This window comes from Myiozetetes cayanensis, unplaced genomic scaffold, assembly GCF_022539395.1.
Source record: "Myiozetetes cayanensis isolate MyiCay16 unplaced genomic scaffold, myiCay2020 scf5-8, whole genome shotgun sequence".
In the NCBI taxonomy this organism is placed as follows: Eukaryota; Metazoa; Chordata; class Aves; order Passeriformes; family Tyrannidae; genus Myiozetetes; species Myiozetetes cayanensis.
The window spans coordinates 37363203-37382274 of NW_026087742.1; the positions used below are offsets into that span (position 1 = coordinate 37363203).

Sequence of the window (19072 nt, forward strand, 5' to 3'; positions counted from 1 at the left end):
TGGGCAACCCTGGGAACTGCATTAATAGGATGCAGGCCTAAGTTTCCCCTAGGAAGAAAAGTCACTGCCCAGCACAAAGCCTAAATAAAGGGGTTTGTATCTTGTCTCGAATGACTGGAACTGGAGATACTGAAAAATACCTTTAAAATCAGACGGTTTTTGATGCCTGTGAAGTCATACTGACTGAAACATTTTGCAGAACTTCCTACAATACTACAGAGAAAATCTGTTAAAATATACATTCCCCTTCTCCTACTGTAAAACACAGGTAAGAGTTTACCTTGCATACAATCTCCAGCCCGTAGGAATTCTCACCACGACTGGAAGCACCTCCAATTTTCTCCACTCTGTTGATTACACCTAAAGATGCATCTAGGACAAAAGGAGGGTCCTGTAGACAGTTGAAATTTGTGAGTTTAAAAAGAGGAGGGGGAAAAATCCCCAGCTCCTACTCCCTTATGTCTATATTTTTAAACATACAGCTACATTTCACACAGAATTACTCTCACAGAACACCTAGGTCTGAAGATTAAATAGCTAACAAAAGTAGATTATTTCAAAAGCTTACCCGTTCCATGCTTTTAAAATACAGTCTATAATTGGTAACAGTAAGGGTTCCTCTGATTGCTCCAGTGAAGGGGCAGATGTAAGTAACATCCTTAGCTTAAAAAAAGAAAAAAAAAAAAGTTGTTGATCTCATGATTTAACTTATGGGAGAGAAATTATGACAGCAACCATATTAGGGGATTTTACTTTTCAGATCATGACATTAAAACAAGCTTCATCTGGGATTCTAGCCTAGAGCCTAGAGCTAATGTACAAGTTTAGGTTCCGTGGAGAAGGTAAGAGTTTGAGCAGAAGTAGTATCATCACCAGAAATCCTACATTTGCAGAAAACTGCTACCCCGTAAAACACCCAGTGCTTGGCTTCAAACTGTTAACTCTTACTGTCAGTAGCTGAGAACACCATGCATGAAAAGAGGAGACGACTTCTGCCTGGATGCATGCCTCTGAAGCTTACAACAGTCTGCATAAAAGCTAAGGATTGTCCCCAGGATGGTTTGTGCCACCTAGGACAGGAGAAGGCAGTTCTCCTACATGTGTTTTTTAGGGCGCTTGGGTCCTTCTGCACAACCTTTGCACGCAGAGTCAGCCCTGGGATGAAGGCCCTCCTGCCAAAAGCCAGCGGAGCTACAGTGATTTGCAGCAGCCATGAATCTGTATAACACCCAACTGCTGGTGATTTTAGGTCTGAAGTCAGCGATCAAGTTACTCTGCAACAATTCAATTATTTTTGAGGCTGAGTGATAGTGACTCAAAACAGTCCCCTTCTTAAAAGGCCTCAAATGTTTCTCACTTGTTTCAGCAAAAGGCTGGTTTTTCACAGCAAACACCCCTCCTAACTGCCTTTCTGGTTTACATCAATTAAAAATGCCAAGATTTAAGTTGTTCCCTCCCCACCTCTGCTGCCTATCACGTCTTCTGCTGCTAAAGCAGTTGGCTGCCTGTGCTGTGGCAATGGTTTACGCTGTCACCAAGAAGTAGTGACATCCCTCAAAAACACAGAGATGAGATCCACTGACCAGGGCTGCCAGATCCATGAAAGAACTCCCTGGATCATCTTAATAATCTCAAGCCTCTGCACCCCATGGGACCCACTGTGCAAAGCTGTGTCAGGAGGACAGCTCGCCTCCCCTCCAGGTGACACCCACCATACACATGAGGTGTGAGGCTACTGAGGCATCAGGATGAGGACCTTAATTTCTTCTACATTTATCTCATGAGAGTTAGCCTGGCGGAAGAGAAAGAAGGAGACTGCCTTATTCCAGGGCTCTGGCAACTCATATAACTAAATCATCCTCACATCAGCTCTGCTTCAGCATAGTCTTCAATGACTCTCAAGATCTGGATGTGGAGAAGGATCCTTAAAATATCAGAAGTGGCTAATTCAGAGCAAAATATGTAGTACACAGTATCTGGTTAAAAAGAAATAATATATATACATGCTAGTAATTCCACTATTTATTTATTTATATAAATTTACATGCATTTGTTTGAAGGACAATTAAACACAAAATGCTTCTAGCCAGTCCTAATTAAACCAAGTGTTTCATTAGTAGCTGATTATTAATCACTTCTTTTCAAAGACTCGTTTGATAGAGATTTGAAAGCAGACTTGTGAAGCATAATAGGGGTGAGGGCAGCCTGCCTGGTTTTTCTACTAGAGTTCCCATTATTCAAACTGTAATTTCAAAATGTTAAAAAAACCCCAACAAAATCTACTAATAAGAAAAGCGTGCATTTACATCTGAAAAAGAACAGGATTTCTGGGTAAACAGAAAAGGTGCCAGAAAAATGTTTTGCAGGTAAGGAACCCCAGGCATGATCTCAAACACTGGCCTTGCCAGCTTGTAAGCCACATCATCTTTCACATTTGCATTTTATTAGCTTGGTTTCCTAAGGAAACAATTTTACTTAATTACACTATGCATGTACACGTGTACCTACACACATGGCTTGTCTGACCTTAACCCCTTCAGAGCTGTATGATTTCAGCAGTCTCTACCTGATAAATAGGGATCTCCAAGGCATTAAAATGCTTCATTGTTTGTGAGAATGGACTCCAGCTATAATGGAGAGGTTGTAGTAGTGCTGTCACCAAGGGAAAGTCTAACAAGCTCAGTCTTTGGTATATATAAGAGAATATCTATGGGAGAAAGAAACTGAAAACCAGATTTACTCATTCGCTTGCTTGTGGAATCCCTGTCTTTTACAGGTCAATCTTACCCTAGATTATTAGGTTAGCTGAAAATATTTTTTTCTTCCCATCCCTATAAAATTTTGCCTTTCCTGACACTTTTAACAGGAAATAATTATTGCTGGTGAATAACAAATACTTCCTTTTTGCTGCCTTAAACTTCTTGCTGGACCAGGCAGCTGCTGTCTGGACTACTCCAAAAGCCACCCAGTCTTACAGATTTATATGGCTCATCTCATCATTTGGCAACAGATAAAACACTGGACACTCTTATCTCTTAAACCATTCCCTAGAAACCCTTCAAAATATATTCTTGCTGTCAGAGCTAACTGTGTCTGTGGTGCGAGTTAGATGTCAGTCTGCAGTGTTTGGTCGGAGTACAAGTTCAAAGTCCTTAGGAAAGAGGTAGAAAAAAGACTAAACACTGAGGTGGATTTTTTGGTTTGTTTGTTTGGGTGTTTTTTTGGTGAGGTATTTCCATTTTTTTTTATTTTTTATGTTTAGGATTAAAGTTGCACTCTTTTATATCATTTTAAGAGGAAGGCAACATGGTAAAGAAGTGAATGAAAAATCTTTCACAGAAAATTAATCAAGAGGCTTACTCAAGCTTTCAAACTGGAGAGCATCGGCAAACCTGATGCATGTCAGAACATCTGGATAAAACAAACAGACAAACAAACAAACAAACAAAACCCCATCCCCATATCACAGCAAGTTCCCTGCAAAAGCACTGTATCCTTTCCTGGAGTCCATGACAGAGATTTGACACACAGTTGTGCTGTGTCAGCATAAGAAGTTACCCTGTGGCAAGGACAACTTGAAACAGTCGATCCATGTCCTCTCAGGAGGCAGGAAATGCAAGGCTGTACAACCTCATCAGTCACTCTAAGGTGCCTTGAATTGCTTTGTATTTGCTACCTGCTAAAAGGAGACACGTAGTTACCTTGGTCCCCTCAACTAATGAAACATCCTGATCATGGCTTTCAAAACATCAGCAATTTGCTCTCGTTGGTCAGTGACTGCCAAGATATTTTGCTCTATGGATATTCTATTTGGTCAGTAAACAATAAGGAATTTCCTCTTTACATACCCATGTCTTTAATGGTTTCCCCTGGTAGCAAAGGTGGCTCTTCCATTTCAGCCAATTTATTAGTCTCTCTCAGGACCTAGGCAAATGACACAAGTACAAAGAGAAATCCATTAGGTTTTCATAAACCAAGAAGTTTAAATTTACCTGCAAGGGGCCAACAATATCGAGGACAAAAAAATTATTCAAAGATCTTGAGGTACTGCCTAGTGTTTGAGCCTCTTCAGGGGTTAACACCAGGCTCTGTGCTTTGACAGCATACTTCCCAGGTGTCCTTTCATGCTCCAACCTTCTCCTACCCACAATTCACAACTTGAATTCTCTCACAGTTACATACAAAGCCAAAGGAACCAGTTCCTTTCCCAGTTGAAGTGATCAACTATTACCACAATGCTATCAACTGTTCAGCAGAACAATTTCTAGTTTACACTGAGGAAAGTTGAAAAGGACACCTTGTCACACCACTGTCTTCAGTGAGGGTCTGAAAATTGTGAAAGTCCTGACTTGGATCAGTTGGGAAAGGTTCTGTTTTGATATGCATGTATAAGAGGTACAGTTTTGGTTTTGGTTTTTTTTTTTGGCTGCCAAATGACCCCTTCTCCACTTTCCTTTGGATCCAGGTTATGCCACGGGTCATGACTTCTCACACAATTGATTGCATTTACGCAAGGGTTTTCACAAGAACAGCTGCTTTCATGAACAGATGGATATTTTAGGAAAGTATGGCCGTAACTATGAAAGCATAACCTGAGGTCTAAGCCTATGGTAAGAACTAGGAGAGAAAAGCAAATATAAGTGATCAAGATTAAGGCTAAGTCTATGTGGCCCAAATGCAGATGGATTTAATGATATTCTTCATGCCTCAGACTGGCCAAATGACCACAAACACAGCAGGTAAGTTACTTTAGACTTCTCCTCATGCTACAGAAACCACAAAACTTGGAGTTCAAAGTTGGCATGTGTCCCGTGAAGATACACAACGAGAGCTCACTGCTGCTCGCAACTGAATGTGCAGGTTCACTCTCAATCTCTTTAACATTATGCAAGGCAACAGAAAGCATTGTTTCAATTTGATATCAGGAAATCCCTGCAAAGAAAATTCAAAGGCATAGCCTAAAGTGGCATTCTAGAACCTGACACGTCTGTGGTCAATTTTCATGTAGGATCAAGCCAGAAGAAGAGCCTCTGGAAATAAAAATTCCCTCAACTATGCAAAAAAAAAAATGGAAACAAAATCCTAGGAAAGCCCGCCACAATAATAGCACGTTCCAGCATTTTCACACAACAGATTGATGCATAGATGAAAAGATTAACAAGATCAAAGCCTTCTTGAGAACAAGATGTACATTTTTAAAAATGCATTCAAAAGACTTTTGGAAAAAATTAATAATAAAAGCAGGTGCAGTCCCAGCTTCCTAACAGGAACCTCACAAGCGCACCCACTTAGGTCAGCTTTACCAGGGAGGCTGCCAGAGCAGTTGTACTGGGGTCCACAGGATGACTAAGGAGAGGTCACCATTGACAGAGCTCACTCTGGCAGCAATTTGCAGGGAAGCTTCTCCTCCCCCACATCAGCAATACCAGTAAAAACAAGGTTTTGATGGTATAATGAGCAGAAGTCGATGCTGAGGACTTCTTGTCAGCACAGCTGTGTTGGCCAAAGATCACACAGCCCATCAAAGCCCTGACTGAGGGCCTCCCTGACAAAAGTATGTGATGTAGATCCACTCTCAACTCCTGTGTGTCTAATTTTGTGCTTGAGTAACTGCCTTGAAATTAGCAGGATAACATCTGGATTGTGATAAATGAGATGGAGGCTTCTGGCTAATTAGCCTGTAAGTGGTGGTCATCTTTTTGGCTTTTTATCTTGGAAGGACATTAGTGAAAATACACTCTGCATTCAGAACACGATCACAGCTTCTTTGCGAAGGTCCGTACCCCACACGGGCAGCAGCTGCTGTGAGGATCACTTCGGTCAACAGCTGGACTCGCTGCTCTCCTGCAGATGTCAGCGGGAGTATGTCCAGCAGTAAACATTTGGGGGACTGGATTATATCTTAAGCCAAAACAAATATGAGGTAAGATACATAGAACACACTCAGTTTGACAAACATCTGCCACGATGGCAGAGGTGGGCAGTGCTCAGGTGGGTTTTGAACACTGTACTGCAGGTGGGGGATAGACAGGGGGAACAGGCAAGCAGCATGAAAGACAAGGACCTCCACGTCAACAACATTCTCTAAAGGCAAGGTTGAAAGCCTTTTCAGTTTAAGAACTTAGGTTCTTCTAAGTCTGATAAAATCCATCTGCTCATGCACACTCCCTGAAATGTGGAGTCCTGAGGGTGAGAGGAAAGGGTCAGTGATCCAAACCTGAACTCACCTCAACACAGGGCAGCAAACCGATGGCTTCCTGGAAGCACAGCACTTCAAGGTCAGCCTTCTTGTCTCCCCATCCCTTTTATTTTTCTTTCTTTTATTTTTTGCTACAGACTTGAGGACTAAACTGATTTTCACCATCCCATAACTGACCTCAGCCACATGACCTATCTCAGATAACAAAGGCTACCTGCGTCCATGATGATTTCAAAGTTGGTGCAAGCACATCAGATCTGGATAACAGTATCCTTCCCAAGAGAGTGAGACAGACATGGTCAGAAAGCAAAGGACAAACACTTCTCTGTGGTGTTGGTCTTTGCACTCTCTGTTCAGCTTTAGACCTTGAATGAGCCTCTAGTTGGAACATGAACACTTGAAACCCATCCTGGCAGAAACCAAGAAATGAATGGTAGGCATTTTCCTGAAATCCACCTCCATCAATGGCTCCTTAAAATTGGTTTGGGGAAATACAATCTGTGTAGGGCTGAAAATGCAGGAAACAGGCACAGGAAAAGATATCTGTGGCAGCACTGAAGGATGGAGGCTGGCAGGAGGGAAGAAGAGTGGGTGTCTAAAAAAAGAGGAGTTTTGGAAAGAGATCAAGGGGAAAGAATGGTATGGGACAACGCACGTGGAGCTCTGAGATGATGTCAATATCATAGATGGACCCCTTGCTCTTTCTATCACTAAAGAGATGACATGAAAAGCCCTTCCATCTTACTGCCATCCTCCTCTCCCCCTCAAAATCCAAAAATGGTTCATTAAACTGTGCGCAAAATCTTTTTTTGTACGTTAGCCTCTTTTCAAGACTAAAAATAACACTCCTGGGCCCAAATTTAGCCCTCTGCAAACCTTGCAAAATTAAATTAGGAGCGTCAGCAAGGCAAGGAAGCAGGGAAGGGAGCCAGGGACATGACTGCAGCAGCCTGGCTGCAGGAGAGTGATGGCTGGCTGCTGACACAGGCGGGTGCCACATACATCTGCAACAGAAATGCGCCACCTCTGCATTGCCTCAGGTTTTTAAATTGTTTGGTGAGAACAAAACTAAAGAGTTCTTAGAGATCTGCAGTGAAGGCCACAGCCAGAGCTGGGCAGAATCAGCATTACTTAAGAATAGGACCACAGAGATGCAGAGCTGCACACTGGCTGTATCTGTCATAATCATCCCTAGATGGTTTCCATAAGAAACAGATACAACCATCAAAACCTGGTAGACTACTCTGCCTTGCCTCTAAGCCAGCCAAGGTCTTTGTTACCTTTTCCCCACAGAAATGTTATGCTTGATAATTGAATTTCCAGGGGAACGAAGAGTCTAGTTACACACCAGAACAACCTTTATTTCTGTCTTCTTTTATCAAGTAACATCCTCTATCCAACCCACCCGTCAGCAGCTCTCCCTCTAGATAAAACAGCCCACTGAGATCCTGAGACTAGGAGTACCTTAGCACCTAAGTCCTGCCTCAGCTCAGAGGGTGTGAGGAATTCATGACACCACCTACCTTTGTTCTCTGCTCAAGCAGCGACTCGGCAGAACAAACCCACGCTGCTACACTTAACAACCACTCCTCTTACTCCAGGATCCCACCCTGTGTAAGCTCCAGCACACTCACCCGTGGCTGAAGGTGCAGAGTTCTCTCATGCTCTCCCAACTACTGCACACAACACAGGGAAATCCTGATGCTGTTTTGCTGACGTAACCTTCAGATCTGAGCAACAAAAAGATTATACCTTTTGCTTGCATGTATGGGGGCAGGGAAAAAAGTTTAGATCCTGCTAAAAAGGTAAGACTGCTGCAATTCAGGGTACTGCAGTTCTGGCAAGCTTCTCCAGCCACATGTTCACACTGCCTCCTAAGACAGCAGCCAGCATGCTGCTCCAAAAATCCCTCTCCTGACTGATGTCCCCACAAGATTCATGCATTTAGCTCACCCTGAGCAGCTACAGTTAACTCAGTCTGGTACAGAGTTAAATTGCAAGCAAACTCCACACATAGGATCTCAGAGGTCTGCGCATCATTGCATACTGTTCCAGAAGGATCTGAGAGGGTACATGAAACTCTAAATTCAGGGTTTGCTTTTTGCCTGTGAACAAAACAACTGATGTGTTTTCCTCTTGTACTGCCTGGTGAGGCGCTTGCCTACCAGAGTAGCTGCACAGCCAGGATGACAAACACATCCTGCGCTGGCTGAGGCCAAGCCAGGAACGCCTCCTCCTACCCACCCTGCCACTGCTCTAATTGCCCCCGGGTCTAGTGCAGTCAAGATGCCAGAGTTCTCTTAATGGCTTGTATAATGGAAGTTTTTCCATAACCTGGGTCATTTTGCCAGGACTGGCTTAAGGTGTGACTACAGAAATGAAGGCATATAGTGAGGGAGAGAGAGAGGGAGAGAGAGCAGCTGGGACTGACCAGGGAGAGTAACTTTGTCCCTGGACACAACACATACCTGCAGACAACGAAGATGCATGAGGAGAGCACCCGAGGTCACTCCTAGCCATTTTTCAGTTACTCTCTTCTACTTTCTCCTGAATATTTGAGTCCTGAAACCCACAAAGGTCAGATTGTTTGGCTTCACAAAACTTAAGGGGAGACTACAGGTTTGTGTTACCAAACTGCTGTGTAACAGTTTTCCTAAGTCTGTAGAGATTCTTCTATCCTGAATCACAATCAAATGAGCAAAAATAATCTTTTTTTGCTTAGACAAAATTAAAATGTACCCTTTTTCTGATTCTTTTTTTCACTCTGAGTTAATCTCTCCTTGGTAACCTCCTACACACTCCAAATCATTTTGCACATTTTGAACAGATCTGTTACACATAGAGCCTCAGCACTTGTACAACATGTTCGATCCAACTGCATGACCACCTTGCTCCTGTATTAGTCCTTTCCCCAAAACCACGTCTGCCCCATTTACTGAGAAGATAAGCTCTCCAGGCTGGGAGCTGCTTTTGTTTCAGCTACACACAGTCCTGTTTTATGTTTCCTACAGCAGGAAGGCAGTCTCTTAACTGGCCCCTTGACATAAACATATATAACCTGTCTGTACAGACAAGCATTATACACACACACACAAAATCTCTTTGCTTCTGCAGCCCCTCTACTCACAGATTTGGCACGTCTATGTCAACCTTGTGAGCATGCACTGGTCAGCAGCAACAGGCAAAATATATGCTGCAAGGACAAGAATGTGCATGTACATTGTACACATGAAATAATATACATACAGAATGAGTAGAATTTAAAACATGCATTTTTTCAAATTATGTGTGAAATATGGAATTGAAACTCAACAGCCACGTGAAAGGTTTTATCTCCTACAGGAAAATATCTGTCTGGTTCTTCACATTTTAATGGATTACCTAGGAATATTTTGTTTGTACTTAACATATCTAAACTTTCCTTCTTTCCCTGCTTGTTTTTTTAAATTTCTTTCTCTCAAGAACTGGCAAATGATTAAATATCCTCATTAATCAGCATTTTCACCACTTTGTAGGCAGGGTAGTCGGTAAGCTGCAGGAATATCCATTTCAGCTAAAACTGAAGATCAACTCCTCAGCAAGTCACCCTGTACCAGTCAATGGAAAGCAGAATACCCAGGAGATGCACCTTTAGGATGAGTACCCCTCTTCCCATTGAAGACTAATAACTAGGGCAAAGGAACATCAATGCAGATCTGGCAGAGCAAATCCCAACCCTCGTGCTTCCTTGTGGCCAACACAGCAATGCCCAATCTCCTGGACATCCACATACAACTGAGCAGTCACAACCTCTATTTTGCAGAGAAGTAAAAACGTGCTCTGTGCAGAAAGGTAGCAGGAAATGAGCCAAGCCAGATCCAAAACCTGAATGAATCTCATTTAAAGAGGCACGACTCCAAAGCTTGTAGGATAGGTCATCCTAGCTGTAGCATAAAAGACAGCTTTTGGGTCAGAGCTGGCTCTTGTCTGCTGTCTCAAAGAACCACATGAGAGAAATCAGCCTTCCTGCAAAGACTTAGCCATAGGATTACTTTTACATACTTCACTCATTCATTTATTTTGTTTGTAAATCCACAGCAAAACATATACACTTACATAACCAATGCTTCTCTCCTTTAAATGCCTTTTGGGGGGTCTCAAACCATGTTCACCGCTTCCTTCCTCTGAACTGCCCTTCCACTCCTTTCCTGATAGCTGTTTCCATCAATCAACAAAGACAATGCCACTATGGCAGGTGTATCAAGATTTATCATTATCCCAATGACACTGTAAAAATGTCTGAAACAAACAGATACAGAACCTCTTTCCATTCATGTCAGAAAATAATCCCCACAGAGGTCCAATTCTGTCCAGCTGACACTGACAGAAGCTGCAGAACTGACACAAATCTGTTCAGAAACAAGATTAGTATGCTTCTTTAGGTCGGTTTTTCATATGTGCATTGGTTTCTTCTCTAAATGGAACATTTCTTACACAGGAAAAAGGGCACATTTTACTGCTAAGATGCATCTATCTTCTCAACGCTCAATTAGCAGGACCACAGAACAGAAGCCATACTTACTTGACTGAAAACACTGCGCTACTTTGAGGAGGTTTTCAGCTGCCATTTATGGCTATTTCAAGTGTACTTTGAGAAGATTTTATGTGCTAAGTATCCTACTGGAAATGCAATAAAACATAAATTGAGCAAGTAAATGGACTTTATTGATTATTTTCAAATCACTAAGAATACCACAGCCCAAAGACTAGAGGAAAAAACAGTAGTATCTGCCTGGCTGAGGCACAGGGACTTTTCTGAGGATTATGACCAGCTGAGTTGAAAAACTATGTTAGAGGCATTCAGAGCCTCAAGACATTAATTGCAGGGAAATGCTTTGTGTCTTATTCTTTCGGAATATTAGAAGTTCAAAAGGGTAAAGACAAAACACCATGGACACATGGATCATTTCAGAATAGTACACAAAGAATCAAATATACTCTCCAAAGACCACATCAAGCCCATTCAGCTCCTGAGAGAGCAATCAGCCAAAGAAGGCTTCTTAGCTTGGTTAAAAAACAACACAAGAAGTATTTAAGTTGTCAAAAAATGTTCTGACATCAAATCACCTGTTACATTACTCTAAAGACAATAACATACATAGTACACTGCAACTGCCTTTTAACTATGCTTTCCTGAATTAACTAAAAAAAAAAATAAATCACAAACTGTGGTCTCTACCTACCATATATGGAGAAAGTATAAAAAGGCTTGAGAAATCACTTGCTTACTTACCACTGTCCTGAAAATCTTTAAAAAGAAGTTGAAGATTAGTGTATGTAAAAAAAAAAAAAAATACAGTCACCAGAGTAATATAAAGGGACTCCTCAGTAGGAGGAAGCAGCCACCATGTAGTGTTTCCCCAGGGTTTTCTGCTTTATTTTTTCAACTATGCTCTTCTCCACTCAAACTTGAATGTCCAGAGATGAAGAACAGCCTCTCTGGGCTGCTGAATTTCCTGGGCCCTCACTGCACAAGTACCTCTTGTACAAGGCTTAGAAGCTCAAAGGAACACATTGTTGAGGGCCACTCATTCAACCACGGCTGGTTTGTCTCTTCAAGTTTGTATGGCTTGGTGGCTCAAGACAATTCTCTCATTAGGCTCTGACAGAAGGTCGTCATTGACTCAACACAGCAACACTCTCTGGCACAGAGTGTTGCAGATATTATCTATTCAGACAAGTCCAACATTTTTTAATACAGAACCTTCTTCAGTGCCAAGAGTTCTACATACATCTCAAACCGTAACGCCTCTGCTCTCCACAGGCTGCTCAAAAACTTTGGACAGCACATAAGCCTGACTCTACCCTTTATTTTTACTGAATTTTGCTTAGCAAACAATTTATACATGAACAAAAGACTAAAAGTTTCAAGGAAACCATTAAACTAGTTCAGTGAAGTTAATATCATCATTAAGTAACAGAAAAACACTCTGACAAAGACAGAGTTATAAATTCTACCAACTAAAATAAGTTACAGAATACTGTCTCCATTACCAGGAATTTCACTTTGGAATTTTGTGATATGTATGATAAGGATTCAAGATATAGGTAACTATATATCTATAATGAACAAACAATCCTACAGAGGGCAACAAGGATATTTCATTCCATGCAAAAACACCTACAGAAAATCAAATTTTGGCAGATACTGCATGCAGCCACAAATCTATGTGCTCCTTTTAAATACCATGCTTGTTCATTCCTGCCTGACTTGTCCTTCAATCTACAAAACTGTAACTAACAGAGGAGAGGGAAGCCACCTCTTACCTGGTTTTACTCAACAAAAGGAAAATTCTTGCACTTTGTAGCTAGGAGAAATGTTGCAGTCAAATAGGAAGAGACGAAAATAGTTTTGAGGAACATATGAAGGCCATTTGCTTACTCTCTTAGTTTTACCATTCTTAATAGATGGCAATCATAAACGCTTCCACATATTTCTTTCACTGTACATTACTCCATATTCAAGCATTTAGGTACCTCTATATAAGAAAAACTAGCAACGTTTGCCGTCTTTGCTCTCTTCTAACTAGATGAGCACTTAGGGAGTATTATTCCCATGTAAAGGAGACAAAAAACTGTCTACATATGGCTTTTCCCCCTATCTAATTTGTATGAAATCAATATTTTGCAACCCAGAGGTTGGCTACTCTGTGGGTTTGTTTCCTTGAAAGGAGGAGGTGAAGAAAGGACTTACTGGTACAAGGATGGGACCAAGATTTTCCATCTCTTGGGATATTTTAAATTGAAAATTACTGGAATTTTTATGAAAGATATAGCATTTACTATTAACTGGAGTCTTGGAAAAGCATGGCAATGGCAGGGGCTAAATTGCAGTCACTGACAGGGCTGCCCTGGTATGACCACGCTTATGGACAAGAGCATTATTCATTCTCCAAAAGTAGTCATTTGTGCCTTTGTTCATCAACAACTTAATGCTCCAAACAAAGGAAGCCCACTTCTCACAGGCATGCATGCACAACTCGTAGAGTCAAAATCAGATTTTCAAGAGAGCTACAATATTTTTCCCTATAAGACTTTCTTACTTCTCTTCTGCTGCCCTTTAAATCCTTCTGCTTGATACCTTCAATAGTGTAAAGCAGTGTAAACAGGCACTATTGCCTATTCTTAGATTTGTCCCTTGAATTTCATTCCTGTGTGCAAATGGACCTGTGGAAATACTACAGCAGATCAAGTAAGGGCAACTTTTGCCTGCATAGGTTCTACTCCTGTACACCCACCAAAACGTGAAGTACACCTCCGCATGTGAATATAACTAAGCCCAAAGCAATGGTGCAGAGAAACATATAGCCAAATCTTCACATAGTGACAGTAAGAAGATGAACTGTTTATTTAATTTCGCTGCTGTATCACCAGTTCACATCTAGCCAAGTCTTTTGTGGTCGGAGGTCAATTATCTTCACCATCTGGTGGCTTGTGCAATATCATCTGTAACTTAATAGCAGTCACAGTCCAGTGCACCGGGAAGGAAAGCTCACAACGCAGAAGACATCTTTGCATTTGCTATGAACTAGTTTGCTAACAGGCAGTCCCAGGCAAAGAGACAAGGGCCAGTCTGAAATAGGAATATTTATCCCCATGTATCATTAGGCAAGGGATGGAGCTGACTGTCAGGGTAGAAAATCTTCAACGACCATGGAGGTGCTTCAGCAGAGGTTTTGTCATGATTTAGTGCTTCCAAGCTAGCATCATTCACTAGGTGAAAAGTCCCGTAAGAGCAAAACTAAAAAACATTGTTTAAATGAGTGCTTAGAGTTTAAAACGTTATGTCACTCTCTAAACCCAGCTCTTGTTGAACATGTGTTACACATAACCAAAGCCTGACACACTTCCTGCGTTGGCAGGGAGATAGTAATGGAAAAGCTCACTGAGGCTACTTTTAGTGATTTACAGCGAAGGATGGAGGGGGGGATCACATCTTTCTTCAATATGTTTTTTTACTAATGATATACATGTTCTACATAAAACTAGTCTAAGCTACTTTGTACGAAAATTAGAACAAAGTAACACAAAGGTGGTAAAGTCAGTAACTGGCATTTCAGTTAATCCTGTCCAACATCACCTGAGGGACAGGATTTACCTCAATTTTAGAAGTCAGAGAATCTGAGAGACATAACCCTGAACTCTCTCCATAAACAGAAGAGAAACACAGTAGGTTTTCAAAACAGACAAAACTGCACCTTTACTGGAGCACAGCTAAAGTTGAGAAACCACTTGCTGCCACTCTAATAATGTCCCCAACATCTGCACCAAGGACTTCTCTAGCTCAGCTCCATGATGTTCTCACCTAGCATGGGCAATTCCTTAAAGACGAAACAAATCAGATCATAAAAGACCTATTTCCTTCCATTGAGCACAAAGGAATTGTGGTTGGCTAGCTTGAATGCATACTTGCCCAAACAGATTTCATCCAGGAAACGTAAGGAGACAAAAAAGGCATCCATTTACTATCTTGGAAGGAAGATTTTCTTCATATACCTTTTGTCATGCATCAGTTATGTATCTTACAAAATAAACCACATGGGCTGGTTGTGTGAACATACACACAACAGATAACAAATTAAGGTTACACCAGCCAGTCTGTTTCTTCCCACTTCTAATCTCTTGAGTCCTGGGAATGCTACAATAATGCTCTTGCATGTCTTATATAAACCCACTGCAAATCCACTGATTCCTCATACACTAAAGAAGAAAACTGCTATAGAGGGTGCAAACAGTCACAAAGGATGGGTCATATGCTTGTACAGCATTTTCTCTGAACTTCAGAGGAATATAAGGAATTGTGGATCTTACCGTTGCCCTCTAAGGGGAGAACATTGTAGTGGTCCCAAACAGCAAAGTTAAGAACAAAAATTTGAACCACTTTTTCTGAAGGCTGCAAGCTAAGCAGGCGACATACAGGGCCGCTGTACTGGTTTCCCCTGTCCAGAGAATGGACTAGATGCAAAAAGCAATATTAAAAAAACCCATATGAGTTTCTGTCCTCCAGTTTAAGCTTTTGCTGTATACAATCCAAAAGCAAACACAACGGGCCTTAACAAATTATCAGGCAAAGGTAGTGATTGTAAGGGAAGTGGCAGCAAGCTCTACTGGCCATATACACTGCTTCTCAACTGCAAATGAGGATCCAATCCTTTCATAAGGGCTACTCTGAAGACTTGAACTTGGTAAACTTCAGGCATTATCCTATAAAGCAACAGCTAATTCAAAATGAAAATCCCTAAGGATAGAAGTTAGAACATCAGCAAGAAGACTTAAGTACTATAAAATGCATGGACACATCTCCCCACATAAGCACTGGAGAAAATATTGCCTTATAGGACTTATGAGCAAGAAACTCACTGTATTTTATTAACCATCAAGTTCCTAGATCTGTAATAGCTATTTATACACCTCAATCCCTTTGGCAATATTTGCTTTAAGGTGTTTTTAACATCTCAGCCCAAATTACAAAGTATCTATGGATTTCCAACTCCATTTGCACTTCCAACTACTTCAATTCTGTTCTTGCCTGATCTATAACTTATGTTAAAACATATGGCAGCATACTTGCTAAAAATTCCCTCAAAAAGTATATTCCCTAAATAAATTCTAAACAGCTTCAGATTTGAGATCAAGAAAGGGGTGGAGGGAGAAACTAATAATGCCTTGTTGTTTTTCTGTTGAGGGTTGGGGATTTTTTCCTCTTCTTTTTTTTTCCCTATGAAACTAACTGAAGGAGCCAAAAGTTACCTAGAGTTAGTTTATGAAGTGAAAATTCTATAAATTTTCTAATGGAAAGGCAATTTAATCTTAGTTCCAGATACTGAAATACTCAATATACATTAAAAAAAAAAATCCAAAAAAAACAAAACAAAACATAAAAACCTTCATAAAGGTTATTATTAAATACTTTGGAGAAAAATGTAGGAAAAATACTGCACATGCATTCAGTAGGAATCCCCTGTGGTTGTCTCATTTACCTCATTACACACATGCATGCACACACACAGAGTGTTAATTGCACTCCAAAAGAAAACTGCAGGCACAGACAGCAAGAAATTAGGTGTGTCCTTCCCCTGCTTCCCTCCTCCCAATGGACGCCTACTATTCTTCTAAAAATTCCCCACAGAAAAAGAGAGTGCTAATTGTAGCTATGACAAAGTGTTTTTCCATCGTCACAGAAGTTCAATTCCTAAATTTGAGCCAATGCACACACAAAGGCAGAGACCAAATAGAAGTAGGAGTTATGATGGATCCATGTAGCAGGAAAAAATTTAATATACATCGAGATCATAATCCCATAAGCAGCAGATCCACGTCAAAATCCTGAAAAGCTTATTTTCAGCCTCTTAAAGCTATCTGATGCAACACCTTTCTGTGAGAACAACGCGTAGCACAGGCACTTGCCTCCCATAGCACATTTACCACAAAATGCATTAGTTCCCTCTGCAGGGCTTATTCTCGTACATTCTTCCAGGAACAATGTGGGACTTCTTTTTGTCCCACAGCAATGGGGTGCTTAGCTCAGATCTCAGCACCTGTTAAGAGTCAGGAGTTTGTGCTGTCTTGTGCCAATCAAACCTACACAAGACATTCAGGCATGTAAGGAGAGAGCAGTAACAGAGAACATGCTTGAGCCACTGTATCAGTTATTGGTATGACCTCATCTGCAATATCGAAGGCAAGGCCACATTTCATTAAGAACAAAGAAAATAGTAAGAACAATTAGGACCTTGAAAAATCTCTCACAGAACTGACTTTAAAAGCTTGCAGAACTGTCACATGACAGAGATGTTAATTCAAAGAAAGTTGGACAAAGAATGATAAGTCCAGGGAAAGGACATCCATCATCCTCAAGACCTGAAAGAAATCAGTGTCAGCTGACCACCACTCATACTAACTGTTCCATTTTGGAGGTGGCATTAGGCTACAAGAGGAAGCCCAGGGAGCAAACAGTAACACATCAGCACCCACAGTGATTGATTTGAGGACAGACTGTGAGTCTGCAGTTGCACTGGCAATACCAACACAAGAGGTTGTTCACAGGCAGAGAACTGATCTTCATCTCACCTCCCAGGCTTCTTCTCCAGCATGAAACACTCTCAGGAACAAAGAGCACAATGATGAATGCATGAATTCCTCTAGGAGAGGTAAGGTCAACATGTAGTAGTGGAAACTGCCCCTTTCTCCCTATACCCTAACATAAGCAGGAGCATGGGAATTCATTTTCACTAGGTCTGTCTACCACTGACAAACAGCTACTCAAGCGTAAAGGCAAGAACCAGCTTTACACCTACACACAACTCCATCACAGCCACTCACACCACCTCTGCAAGAGTAAGTTTTTAGGTGAAGTACGTGAAGCTTGTGTTGAATTCAGGGCATGCAGAATTAATGCAGGTGAAGAGCAAGAAGCATTCTGGCAGCAGAAGCAGGTGCTCACACTTGGCCTGCAGTGCCTTTATTCTAAATAAGTAATTCTCTGCTTAACCATCTCTTCTGAAACACTATTCTAAATGAAAGAAGAGCAGCATTTTCTCCAACCAAGGCAGAACTTCAATTTGCTTAGAAATAATAAAAAAAAAAGAGGGCAGGCTGTGAAGAAATCACTCTGCAAATTATGAGAACTGTGGCACAGTATGGAATTATGGGTTTCTGATGGCCTCCAGTAAGCAATACATAGGTATCTTCTGCTTGAAGAATCTATTATGCAGTTAAGTGAATGTTCCTCTGTGGACACTGATTTCTAATGGGTACAGAGACCCTGTTGGATGGGGAATCAGACAAGCTCAGAAGAGCTGGAATCCCTACCCAGACAGCTCACAGTACACACAGATAAGGTGATAAAAGAGGGGAAAAGAGTTACAAGCAGCAATCAGGGTTAGAAGGAAAACATGTTGAGACATCTTAATTGCCAGAAGGGAAAGACAACCTTGATTCCAAATAGGAAATATTGCCTAGTTCTCTACTTCTAAAGATAGTCCTCAAGTGTCACATAAACTGTGAAAAAGCAGTTCAGTTGTGCATCAAAACTGGAAAAAAACGCCACATATGCAAACTTCAGTAAAAAATTAAGAAATTGAGTTTAATTTTTTATAATGTTATATAATATATATAATATACAGTTAAGAGCTGTAGCAGTATTTGAAATCTTATTCGGAACAATGAATCACTTAGCCTCAGGCTAAAAATGATGTTTTCTGTATGCTGGAGTAACTAGCACCCTAACTTCACACCAGGAAAAAGTTTAGACATAAAACAAACTTCCATACCCAGGTGTGTTCACAGATCACAGAGTATTCTGAGTTGGAAGGGACCCACAAGGATCACCACCAACTCTTAAGTCAATGGCCCATACATGGATCAAACCCACAACCTTGATATTACAAGCTCAGTGCAGTAACCAACTGAGCTAATCTCAGGGTTCGGAAGATTATTTTTGTATCCATAAGTAAAAGGTGTAAACTGTCATAGATTACACATAAACTACTGTTTAAAATCCTAGTTTAAAACTGGCTAATAAGCTGCCTTTAGAAAGAAACATTCATATTCTTGTAATTTATGAACTTTCTGTTATTAATTATGGATGACTGAGACAATACTCATAGGAAAAAAAATCTTCATGGTTGTCAGAGGAATTAGCTTTTTATTCAGATATTTTTATGCAAATTTACTGTGTTTAGATTTTACAAAGACTCTCAACCACAGCTGAGAAATGCTTGGATCATTACTAGAATGTACCAGTACCAACAGTATTATACTCAGGGATGTTTTTTTCAAAGCAAAGATATATCAGCAAACCCTTGGTTTCATAAGATAGCTTTCAAAAATCCC

The 19072-nt window shown here is 40.9% G+C and overlaps 1 protein-coding gene across 1 annotated transcript in view; it reads right to left on the reverse strand.

Annotated features, from left to right (window-relative positions):
• MTMR2 (myotubularin related protein 2) overlaps positions 1-19072 on the reverse strand; it is a 63005-nt gene that overhangs the window by 21389 nt on the left and 22544 nt on the right. Inside the window, exons 3-5 of the mRNA XM_050331393.1 lie at positions 3849-3924; positions 569-663; positions 281-391 (exon numbers count right to left, since the gene is read on the reverse strand). Coding sequence (XP_050187350.1) covers positions 281-391; positions 569-663; positions 3849-3924 — 282 coding nt within the window. The remainder of the gene's footprint in view (positions 1-280; positions 392-568; positions 664-3848; positions 3925-19072) is intronic.